The sequence below is a fragment of the Electrophorus electricus genome, chromosome 17 (genome assembly GCF_041902795.1).
Source record: "Electrophorus electricus isolate QZ-2024a chromosome 17, ASM4190279v1, whole genome shotgun sequence".
In the NCBI taxonomy this organism is placed as follows: domain Eukaryota; kingdom Metazoa; phylum Chordata; class Actinopteri; order Gymnotiformes; family Gymnotidae; genus Electrophorus; species Electrophorus electricus.
Genome location: NC_137513.1, coordinates 9,817,501 through 9,830,000, shown reverse-complemented (window position 1 = coordinate 9,830,000; position 12,500 = coordinate 9,817,501). Strand labels below are relative to the sequence as shown.

The window sequence follows — 12,500 nt, the reverse complement described above, 5'->3', positions numbered from 1 at the left end:
ATTACACCAGTCTAACTGAAGGGAGATCGAGCACATTCCTTCAAAAGTGAGATTAGTAAATCCACTTTTAACAAGGAATTTGAATAAGTGGCACATTAAGCCAGTCTTCATGCTTCCAAAAGTCAAGAAATGTGTATTGGTGTCTGTCTATTGTTATGGCAGACACATAACACAGCACCGCTTTTATGGAAGGGACAGCAGTGATTTTACTGAACAGTCAAACACAATGAAGATTAAGGCAAGGGTCAGATCAGTGACCCCAGATGTGGTCAGTTTCTAATGCCCCACGCTATACACCATCTTGGCCCAAACCAGACTTCCCATCACTTTCCGTGTGGATGTGGCAGAGATGGTGCTCACTAAAACGACTTCATTTTAATGCCATTTCCAGTCCCATTCCTTTCACTTGGCAGACGCTTTTATTCAAAACGATTTGCATCTTGATGTTGCCATGGCAGCAGTGAAGCTAACCTTAAGGAAAAGAACTCCACATCCAGGGGACTCTGTGTGTGTGTGTGTGTGTGTGTGTGTGTGTGTGTATGTGTGTATATATATATATATATATATATATATATATATATATACTTACATATACATACACATACACACACACACACACACACACACACACACACACATACATACACAGTATTTATATAAAATAATACACACACACACACACACACACACACACATATATATATATATATATATATATATATATATACACTCGTAGGCACACCAACTGCACTCTCTGAGGCCTGTTTGTTCTGATGCTAACGTGCCTTCTTTTGTCTTTCAGGAATCACCTATTTAAAAACAAACAAACAAACAAAAAACAGACAGGTGAGCTGGCTTGTTAGTCTGGTGTCCTGGACACGTGTTTATTGCCTGTAGGATCTGGGTTCTAGACCTGGGTGGGGTTGCTTCCCACTACCTTCATCACTAGGCTGTGTTGTAAAGAGTACTTAGTTATTTGCATATGCTACGAGTGTAAAATAACAGCATCAAGCTAACACTCAAAATGCTTTGGTCAAAACCAAGTGACTCAGGAAAGACAGCAGTACAGGTTGACACATCGTACATTGAGTTTAGGAATCGATTCCAGTCAGTCAGCTGAATGCAGATTGCAATTACTGTACTGAAGTTTGGAGTGATGAATTTGAATTGACTGCACAATATATTCCAGCCCACTGGGTGCAGCTGTAGAGTATGTGTCCCAAATAAATTGATCTGTTGGTGTATAAATTTCTAAATAAATAAATGCATCGCTATGCATCTCTCGACACTGGAACCTCACTCAATCTCAGCTTGCTCTTCAAGGACATCCATGAAATGGCGTATGTTGTAGAATGCTTCCCATAGCAACTATTTTACACTGGAATGACTGCAGTGGTCTCCCTGGGCAACTGTGAGAATAAAAAAATCAATTGGCTTTAGGGATGGTTTAAGTGGAGCATGCAGGTGCTTCTGGGTAATTCATTGGGGGGGGGGGTTAGAAAGATATGGAGGTGGGTCTTCAGACTGTGAATGACAATATTTAAAAACACCTAACCTATGACAGGCTTTAAATGTGGAGGGATCCCACGTTATTTCTGCTCTGGAAAGTCGATTTGGGAAAGGCATGTCCTGGCTGGAGCGTTTCTGATCACAGTAGACTTGGGAAGAGGCAAGGCAAAGGAAAATTTAATTGAGGGCCCAGAGTGTGCTGAAACGGAATAGGACTTACTGTCTAACTGCTTCACAGGTCGTAATTCTAATGCAGCCGAGGACCACATGTGCATGCAAACGCGCGCGCGCGCGCACACACACAGGATGAAGTAAAAGTGTAGACACTGCTATAACATGGTTCCAATACTGCTATAACAGTGCTCTGACACTGCTATAACTGTGCTATAAAATCCGCTATAACACTGCTATATTCACTGCTGTAAAGATTATTCTCATGCTCTCCATAGCACCATCCCACATACATATAGACAACAATGACGCAAGAACCACATTTATCCTTAAATTCCAACTCAAGCTGAATGAAAGACAAATTCATCAGCCTCCGTTTACAAATTATTTTGATAAAACATTTTTACTGTGCAGCACACTGAGGAAGTCCGCTGTGAGAAATAACACCCACAAAAACTTGACTGTCTGTCAATTAAAGGAGTAAAACAAATCTGGGAGTAGGATTAACAGTTAGAAAACAGCCTTGGATGCAATTTCACTTTTAAAGTCGATTCTGAGAAAGATTTCCGAGGACACAAAAAGCCCAGACGTGTCAGTCCACAGAACGTGAAGCAGCTCAAACATGGAGCCGGCTATCTGATCCGCGCGGCGTTGCCAAACAGCGCAGCCACCAGAGGGCTTCTATCGCACATGTCTGACATTTATCACAGAGGGACCTGCCTGTCCATCAGCCAGCGTATCAGAGCACACAGAACGAGGGGCGACATCACCTCTCGACTCCCGCCAGCTCTCCGAGGAGCAGTGTCGGCGAAGCGCGGGTCGGAATGACGCGCGGGTCGGAATGACGCGCGGCCGAGAGGGACGGCCGTAGAGTCATCGCCGACAAGAATGCCGTTTGGCTCATTCCGGTTTTACTGGAGTGACAATTTGTTTTCTTTTAACTGTATAAGTCATATTGAATTAGAAGAAGAAATTGGTATTGCTGGTACTGTGTAGCACACCAGACTGAGGGGCAAAAAAACAACAGTTCCTGAAATATTTCATCCCAGTGGCAGATTGACAAACCAGATGAACTGGGCTATGGGGACTAGGAACTATTAATCATTAGGTCAGATGTGGGAGTCATGGGAACAGATCCTAGGGAAATTTCCCTGATGAAAGCAGAGGCTAAATGAGACAAAAGGCACTTGTTTTGGCTTCAAATTTTACGCTTTTGCACAATGGAAAGGAGGCTCTCCCAGGTACGGATATAAACAAGCCAGAGGAAAAGAATAGCAAATAAGAAGAAAGAAATAACATGTAAAACACACACACACACAGAACCAAATATTCAGACAGTATTCTGCTTCAGTTCATTGGACACACGCGCACAGGAAATCCAAGGAGGGATAATAAAAGATATATTGATAAGTCATCTGTTGCTGAATTTTGCTAAGTATGTGAGCATGTACACACACACACACGTGCACACACACTCACACACATACACACACACACATGACTGCAGTGAAACAGAGAAAGGAGTGAGAGCGGACGGAGTAGAAAGGAGAAGATAAAAGGGTTGGAAATTGAAGTCGTAAATAAAAGCCAAAATGAGAGGAGAGGTAGAAGTGTGTGTGCTCGTGTCTGAGATATCACTAAAAGCGTGCGTGTGTGCACATGTGTGAGATATCACTAAAAGCGTGCGTGTGTGCACATGTGTGAGATATCACTAAAAGCATGCGTGTGTGCACGTGTGTGAGATATCACTAAAAGCATGCGTGTGTGCACATGTGTGAGATATCACTAAAAGCATGCGTGTGTGCTCGTGTCTGAGATATCACTAAAAGCATGCGTGTGTGCTCGTGTCTGAGATATCACTAAAAGCATGCGTGTGTGCACATGTGTGAGATATCACTAAAAGCATGCGTGTGTGCTCGTGTCTGAGATATCACTAAAAGCATGCGTGTGTGCACGTGTGAGATATCACTAAAAGCATGCGTGTGTGCACGTGTGTGAGATATCACTAAAAGTGTGCGTGTGTGCACGTGTGAGATATCACTAAAAGCATGCGTGTGCACATGTGTGAGATATCACTAAAAGCATTCGTGTGTGCACGTGTGTGAGATATCACTAAAAGTGTGCGTGTGTGCACGTGTGTGAGATATCACTAAAAGCATGCATGTGTGCACATGTGTGAGATATCACTAAAAGCATGCGTGTGTGCACGTGTGTGAGATATCACTAAAAGCGTGCGTGTGTGCACGTGTGTGATATCACTAAAAGCGTGCGTGTGCGCGTGTGTGAGATCACTAAAAGCATGCGTGTGTGCACGTGTGTGAGATATCACTAAAAGTGTGCGTGTGTGCAGGTGTGTGAGATATCACTAAAAGCGTGCGTGTGTGCACGTGTGTGAGATATCACTAAAAGCGTGCGTGTGTGCACGTGTGATATCACTAAAAGCGTGCGTGTGCGAGATATCACTAAAAGCGTGCGTGTGTGCACGTATGTGAGATATCACTAAAAGCGTGCGTGTGTGCACGTGTGTGAGATATCACTAAAAGCATGCGTGTGTGCACGTGTGTGAGATATCACTAAAAGCGTGTGTGTGCACGTGTGTGAGATATCACTAAAAGCGTGCGTGTGTGCACGTGTGTGAGATATCACTAAAAGCGTGCGTGTGTGCACGTGTGTGAGATATCACTAAAAGCGTGCGTGTGTGAGATATCACTAAAAGCGTGCGTGTGTGCACGTGTGTGATATCACTAAAAGCGTGCGTATGTGCACGTGTGTGAGATATCACTAAAAGCGTGCGTGCTCGTGTGTGAGATATCACTAAAAGCATATGCGTGTGCATGTGCGTATGTCTCCAGTGATAATAAAAATACAACAGATATTAAATGTATTAAAATACAACATATAAATTGTGGAACTTTACACTGATTACAACAGCAAAGGACTGCAGACTCTAGAGGGCTTTTAACAGCACATCTGAAGAACATGTCTGGCTCTGAAGGGGAGGGACACACACACACACACACACACACACAAAGCAGATATAAAACCTGGTTTGGACACAGCCTTTCAGTCACCTTTAGACACACTCAGAGTAGCCACCCTTACATGCACCCCGGCACACACACACTTACACTCCTCCACACACTCCAGTCTAACAATCATCTTAGTAGTCTCTGGAGGCTGGTGTTATGAGTGCACTATAGGTGGAAGGCTCCGACTACACCCCTTACCTGAGCTTGCCATCTGCACAGAGCTCGTGAGGTGGATCCTCGCATCGCATCCGACACTCCGCCTCCAACAAGTACACGAATACACTCTCCTGAAAGACACGCACATACAGGTACATACCTGTTAAGTAAGTGTAAATGCAGGTAAGCATAAATGTACACTTCTGCACTCCTTCTCTCTCTCTCTCCTATGACTTTTTTTGGATTTTTGGATTTAAAAACTATTTAAAGTTGAAAAAGAGAGAGTGTGCGCGCATGTGTGCATTTGTGTGTGTGTGTGTGTGTGCTCGCACGTCTGTGTACGCATGTGTGTGCCTGATTTCTTTATTAATAATTATCATGTACTTCCAGAAGCTCCAAACTGAGTTGGAGTCCCCATTTAGACCCAGTTGAGTGTAGCCATCCCAAACTCCCAAATTCCCTAATCTTCCTGTAAACACACTCCTAATCCAAACCTGCTTACTCCTAGGCCTCTGCAAATTACTCAAGGTTGTATCAGCTGGACTTTTTTTGCACAAACAAACTGCTATAATTCCTTCCCACTCGGGCAGGAGTGTACGTGCTTCACATGCCTGTCTGCCATTCTATCCATCTGAATCGCCACGACGACACAGCCAAGATCTGAGCCGCATGGACAAACACAATACTGTCCGACAGTTTCCACGCTGATTCCAGTTTGCTGTGGGCATAAAACTGCTTCATCTTCATCAATTCCCACCCTCTTGACACAGCAAGGTAAAGCATGTAAGTTTGAGATATTCCAGCCTCACTGCTGGTTTAGAGGAAACGCTTTGAAGAAATTTGCTTTAGATGAAATTTACTCCCCCCCCCACGAGTGTGTTATTGGCCTTCACGCTCCCTGTTGAAAATGAATCACAGTGCATCTAAAGCATGAATCGTGTTCTATTTGAATCGTGAATCCCATTCACACTGACAAATCTTGCACAGCCTGAACCATTCTGGAATGACATATAGCGCCACTTTAAAATGATCCCAACACCCCCACTGATATTCCACTGACACCTGGAACTACCTCTGAATATCCTCAGAACATCAAGCGCTTTCAGCAATCAAGCCATGGTGATTCAAACTGCACCAGGCGACAGGAGCTTGGCTGGACCAGACACGGAGGCGCACAGTAGGCGTTAACACGCAGGACTACTGAGTGCTAACGCCCAGAAAGAGAGGCTGACGCTTTCTAGCATGAAGTTTTTTATCCATAAGACATCCCAATTACATCACCCTCAGGCACTACAGGGAGATGCTTGCAAAGTCCAAACACCTCCTAAATAAAGCCCGAGGTCGATATTCGGCCAAGTTCTGAGCTGCTTCTATGGGAGCTCATCAATTTCTCCTCTGCTCCTGTGCCCTTAAAAATCCGGCTTCTCCCAAACCTGCGCATCTGCTACAGTATAACATACAGCACCTTCTAAAGGAACATGGCACACCTACGAACTCCATCCACCTGTTCCAAACTGCTAAGGCCAGATGTCAGCTGGCCAAAAAGTCAGCTACTAGATCTGTATTAGAGCAACTGCAGTAAAACACTTGATAAAGACATCATCCCTACACTCAAAGCACCCTTACAGTACCCTTCTACAGTTTTGTTTTGTTTTTTGACTGGATATTTATTTGGATGAAATTCTGAGCTAACACATAAAAGAAACCATAGCCATTAGTAAAAAGGACATAAACTTTAAAAAAAAAGGGGGGGGGGGGGGGTTACTCTTTATATATATATATATATATATATATATATATATATATGTGTGTGTGTGTGTGTGTGTGTGTGTGTATTAAAAGGAGAATTGTGATTTTCACATATTTGAAAGCATCTGCATTAGTAAATAATCTGGTAAAAAGTACCAAACATCAAAATAGTTTCCATGCTTAACAGCATATTGAATTTCTCACAAATGTTATGTGATTACTGTTTTTGTGATTTATTTGTTATATCAAACGTTTTAATCAAATGCCCTTATGTAAAATCATAAATATTGCTTAAAAGAACAGCTGCTTTGTCTATTTGGAAAACATAAATTTAGCATAACGTCTTATAGTATAAAAATTAAATAAACTGAACATTTTTAAAAGTTGGATTTCTATACCACTTTACCATCATTAAACTATAACACTTGCTAAAATTTATGATGGCAAGTATTGTAGTTTAATGATGGTACAGTGGTACAGAAATCCAACTTTTAAAAATGTTCAGTTTATTTAATTTTCATAATCTTCATTAGTTTTACTAAAACATTAAGTTGAGGAAACGTGAACAGTAAAATGTTATAGTTTGATAACACTTCTACATACTGAAGAGGTATTAGAAGCTTTTGGAAAACAGGGATCCAAGCACCATCCAGGTGGGAAGAACAAAAGACCATATCTCATGGGCTTACGTTTATGTACATTTAAATGGTAATGGTGAGTCTGTATGGTAATGGTAATGGTGAATGCTATAGAGTCCTTTAAATGAATTAACCATTTCACCTTTTAACATAAAGTTGGTACAGTTAATTGATTCAATAGTTGAGTACTAGATCTGTGTGTTAGAGCTACTTTTCCAAATAAAACATATTCACTTTTCATTATCCTTATAATTCTCATACACTTAATATTCCATTCTCTGTCTCCTCTCTGTCTTCTGAGCTACACATTTGTTCTAGAACAAAAATGTACCTTCATTAAAAAAAAAAAAAAAAAAAAAAAAACACACCTAAAGGTCTAATGCATCAATTATCTAATATGCAGCTAATACTAATGGATATTGCTCCTAGAAATGATGTTGGTAATTGACTAGCTGTCCTAGAAATGAAGTGGTTTGAGAATGAGAAGCTGCCTTCCTACTAGAGAAAGAAAGAGATTAATTTTGCTCATTCATTTTACTCAGTAAAAATCATTATTCAGAAATCATCTTAATACATCTGTAATCAGCCTGATTACACATATATACTCCACTATAACTACACTCTCTGTGTGCTAGCCTAAATCCCCTTCTGTCTACCTCTGGCCTCTCGCCATTGTGGTCAGTAAACATGACCACTTTCTATAAATGGTTGTGTACAAATCAGCAGATTTGTGAGGCGTAGTGTGTGCATGTGTATGGACTCTGAATGTCTTCCAACCTACATGAGGTTAATCAGACGCAAACCACCCTTGCCATGCCTCAGGCTTTGTTAATCGCCGTGGCAACAGGACAGTGCATCCCCAATTAGGCACCCTGCGAACTATTCCGGTACTTACAGAACACCACGGCCTGCGGCTGTCAGAATGTGTGTGTAAGTGCAAGTGTGTGTGTGTAAGAAATAAGCCCAAATTAAAACATTTTTCTCGAGCTTTCTCCCTCTGTCAATTTCTTCCTCTCTCTGTCTTTCCCTCCCTCACTGGAATTAACTGGAATTTTTTTGCCCAAGTTGCAAATGGATCTGAAAGTATTCAAAGAGAATGGCATCAGATGGTATCTGCTATTATCCTACCCTTCCTCAGCATTATGTCAAGGAGGAGCCTTCTGAAAGTATCCTCAACGTCTGCCTGCTGCGTACAGTGCAGGTGTAGGAAAGGTGTTGGTAGACTCTGGTCAATGCTGACATGATGACAGCGTGCAAACGCTGCAAATTTATCAACTGAATGGTCATGCTGCAAATTAGCAATTGTACTACATCCCAGAGGTGCTTTGTTGGATTCCCTCTGATCGTGGATCAGAAATGTTCTGGCAATGAAGGAAGATAGCAGAAAAGTCCATCCCTCCGCAAAATGACCAGGTGCTGTGCCTGACGATGGCTGATGTGAGGCGTACTCTGCGTGGAGTTAACCCACAGAAAGCTGCTGGACCAGACAACATCCTGGGTCGTGTGCTCAGAGAATGTGCTGACCAGCTTGCTGATGTCCTGACAGACATCTTCAATATCTCTCTGAGCTGCGCTGCGGTCCCAACATGCTTCAAGACCACCACCATCATCCCCGTGCCTAAGAAGCCCACGGTGTCGTGTCTCAACGACTACCGTCCCATTGCACTCACATCCGTCATCATGAAGTGCTTCGAGAGACTCGTCATGAGACACATCAAGACCCAGCTTCCCCCTTCTCTGGACCCTCTGCAGTTCGCGTACCACTCCAACTGCTCTACAGATGATGCCATCTCTACCACACTTCATCTGGCACTCACACATCTGGATGAAAAGGACACCTACGTAAGAATGCTGTTCATAGACTTCAGTTCAGCATTCAACACCATTGTTCCTCAGCATCTGATTGGAAAGTTTAGCTTACTGGGCTTGACCACCTCCCTCTGCAACTGGATCCTGGATTTCTTGACTGGTAGACCTCAGTCAGTCTGGATTGGGAGCAGCACTTCCAACACCACCACACTAAGTACTGGTGCTCCCCAGGGCAGCGTACTCAGCCCTCTGCTATTCACACTGCTGACTCATGACTGTGCAGCGATGCACAGTTCAAATCACATCATCAAGTTCGCTGATGACACGATCGTGGTGGGTCTCATCAACAAAGACAACGAGTCAGCATACAGGGAGGAGGTGCGAGAACTGGTGAGCTGGTGTAAGGTCAACAACCTGTATCTGAATGTTGACAAGACAAAAGAAATGGTTGTTGACTTCAGGAGAGCAAGGCGAGATCACTCCCCGCTTGCCATCAACGGCTCCTCAGTGGAGATCGTCAAGAACATCAAGTTCCTTGGTGTTCACATAGCGGAGAACCTCACCTGGACCCTGAACACCAGTTCCATCACCAAGAGAGCCCAGTAACGTCTTTACTTCCTTCGGAAGCTGAGGGAAGCCCATCTCCCATCACCCATCCTCACTACCTTCTACAGAGGTTTTGTAGAGAGCATCTTGAGCAGCTGCATTATTACCTGGTTTGGGAACTGCACCGCCTTTGACCGCAAGACCCTCCAGAGAATAGTGAGAACAGCTGAGAAGATCATTGGGGTCTCTCTTCCCTCCATCACAAACATCTACATAACACGCTACATCCGGAAAGCCACCAAAATTGTGAAAGACCCCACACACCCCTCACATGAACTGTTCACCCTTTTGCCATCTGGAAGAAGGTACCGCAGCATCCAGTCCTGCACCTCCAGACTGTGCAACAGCCTCTTCCCAGAAGCCATTAGACTCCTGAACTCTGGCTAACTCCAATTCCAATTCAGAATCCAAAATGGGCACTTTTATACATGCTTATACACAGTCTCTCACACACACACACACACACACACACACATACACGTACATACATACATATCTATACACACATTTACACATTGTTTTGCATCGGACTAGTGCTGAAGTCAAACCTCACACAAATAAACTATGCACTCCTGTTGCAGTCTTGCACATTATCCTACTTGCTGCTAGAGTACTGTACTAAACCAGCACTGTACCCTGAACTGTTCTGGCTGCTACTGGTGACTGCTATGTTCAGGGTAGCATGTCACTGATTCCTATGCACAACTCGCTTTACATATGCCCAGTACTGTGTACTGGACTAAATAATTGCACTGTCTACTCATTTTGTATTTGTCCTGTCCTGTATTTATTATTGTTTAAATATTGTTTATTTAATGTAATTTTTGCACTATATTGGACTGTTTGCACTTGTGTAGCATGTTGTCTGTTGCACTGTTGTTTTGTGTTGCACCATGGTCCTGGAGGAACATTGTCTCGTTTTTGTTGTGTACTTGTATATACCTGAAATGACAATAAAACCTCTTTGAACTTTGAACTTGAACTTTGATATGCTGGTGCAAACAGAAAAAAACAGTGTGGTTGATTAATCACTTTGTCATTTTTACCAACTCATAATGTTAGATTCTGTGAATGAGGAATGCTAAAAAAAAAAAAAAAAAAAAAAAAGTTTTTTAAACTGATGTTTGCTGTATAAAGCAGGGGGTAGGTAAAATCTACTGAGCAAATACGTGTCATCATTTTGGATTTTACTAAGCCGTTTAACTAGACCTTGCTTAGCTAATGAATGACCAACATTTGACCAGTCACTCATCAGTAATGAATGGGGGGGGGATCTTCAGTTCACCACTTGATAATAACACCTAAGCAATTTAAAACAAAATGATATTTCCGTAAAACGCATTAACCAATAAGATAGCATTACATTAGCTTCCTAGCTAAATAATATTAGCAAGTTAGTTAATGCTAGCTATGTTAGCTACCTGTCCTCTGTCCACTTCTGACCCAGGTAGCTTGCAAGCATACGTTCATGACTCAAACTAAACTAAATATTATATCTGAACAGAGTTCTGCCATTGTGGCCATTTCATGCAGAAAATATCGATTTGCTGTCAGTTGGCTAGCTAGCTAGCTAAGCAAGCTAACCGCTAACTAAAAGCTTTGTCTCGTCTGCCTTGATTCTGGTTTTACTCTTCTCTAACAGTTAAAGATCTTGGTGTCATTATGGATACCAGTCTCTCATTCAAAGCTCATATAGCTAATATTTGTAGGAGAGCATTTCTCCACATCAGGAACACTGCAAAGGAACATACTATCTGTACGTGATGCAGAAAAGCTAGTCCATGCATTTATCACTTCAAGATTGGACTACTGTAGATTAATTCTTTACTCTGTGGCTGTACCACTAAATGCCCAAACAAGCTCCAACTAGTCCAAAATGCCAGAGTTCTTACTAGAAAGCTTGATCACATTACTCCTATCTTAGTGACATTACATTGGCTCCCAATAAAATTTCGTGTTGCTTATAAATACTTCTAATGACCTACAAAGCACTGAATGGTCTTGCTGCGAACTCCTAGAGCATTACGACCCTCCGCAGCTGCTTAGATCAAAAGGTGCAGGCTCATTACTAGTAACAGGAATACGCAAATCTACGACAAGGGGCTGAGACTTTCCCTATAATGCTCCCACACTATGGAATAACCTTCCTGTCAATGTTCGAGACACAGTCTCAATATTTATGGCTTGGCAGAGAACCTATCTGTGCAGTCAGGCATTTGATTAAACACTTCCCATGCTTAGGTAAAGGTGTAGATCTGGGGATTCATGGGCTTTGAGTGTTATGGAAACTGGGATGTTGTGATGCTGTCACTTCACCTATTTTTTGTCACTCAGGTTTGTTGACTGAGAGGAGGGGAGTGCTGATGTTCCAGGGTGCCCTCATGCCTGTGTTTCCTTCAGGCTCTATCCTTTAAGCTGTGCAGCCATAGCTACATCCATTCTTGCACATTATTGATCACTATTCTCGGTTGCCCTTCACAGTTCTCGTCCAAGTGGGTTTCAGACACACGTACACTGCCAAACACAGACAAAGACTTCTAGAAAACCAGGATACTCATTGCTTATTTCTTCTTCATTATTATTATTATTATTATCTCTCACTACTTATTCTGCTCCTTGTTGTTTATATTGTTGGTTATATTGTTTATATACGTTGTTGGTCAGAGGAGTCTTGGTTCCTCTCAAGGTTTCTTCCTCAAGCTCTAGGGAGACTGTCCTTGCCACTTGCCCTCGTCTTGTTCACTGGGGGCTTTGACTCGGACATGTGTAAAGCTGCTTTGAGAAAAAGGCTGTTTTAAAGAATGCTGTATAAATCAGTCTAACTTTGATAGCT

General features: G+C 42.5%; 1 protein-coding gene across 6 annotated transcripts in view; it reads right to left on the bottom strand.

Annotated features, from left to right (window-relative positions):
* Window positions 1–12,500, bottom strand: part of pde2a (phosphodiesterase 2A) — a 172,528-nt gene that overhangs the window by 37,591 nt on the left and 122,437 nt on the right. For all 6 annotated transcript variants that reach the window (XM_027016822.3, XM_081699590.1, XM_081699591.1 and 3 more), the window contains one exon: window positions 4,908–4,996. In XM_027016822.3, the coding sequence (XP_026872623.2) occupies window positions 4,908–4,996 (89 nt within the window). The remainder of the gene's footprint in view (window positions 1–4,907; window positions 4,997–12,500) is intronic.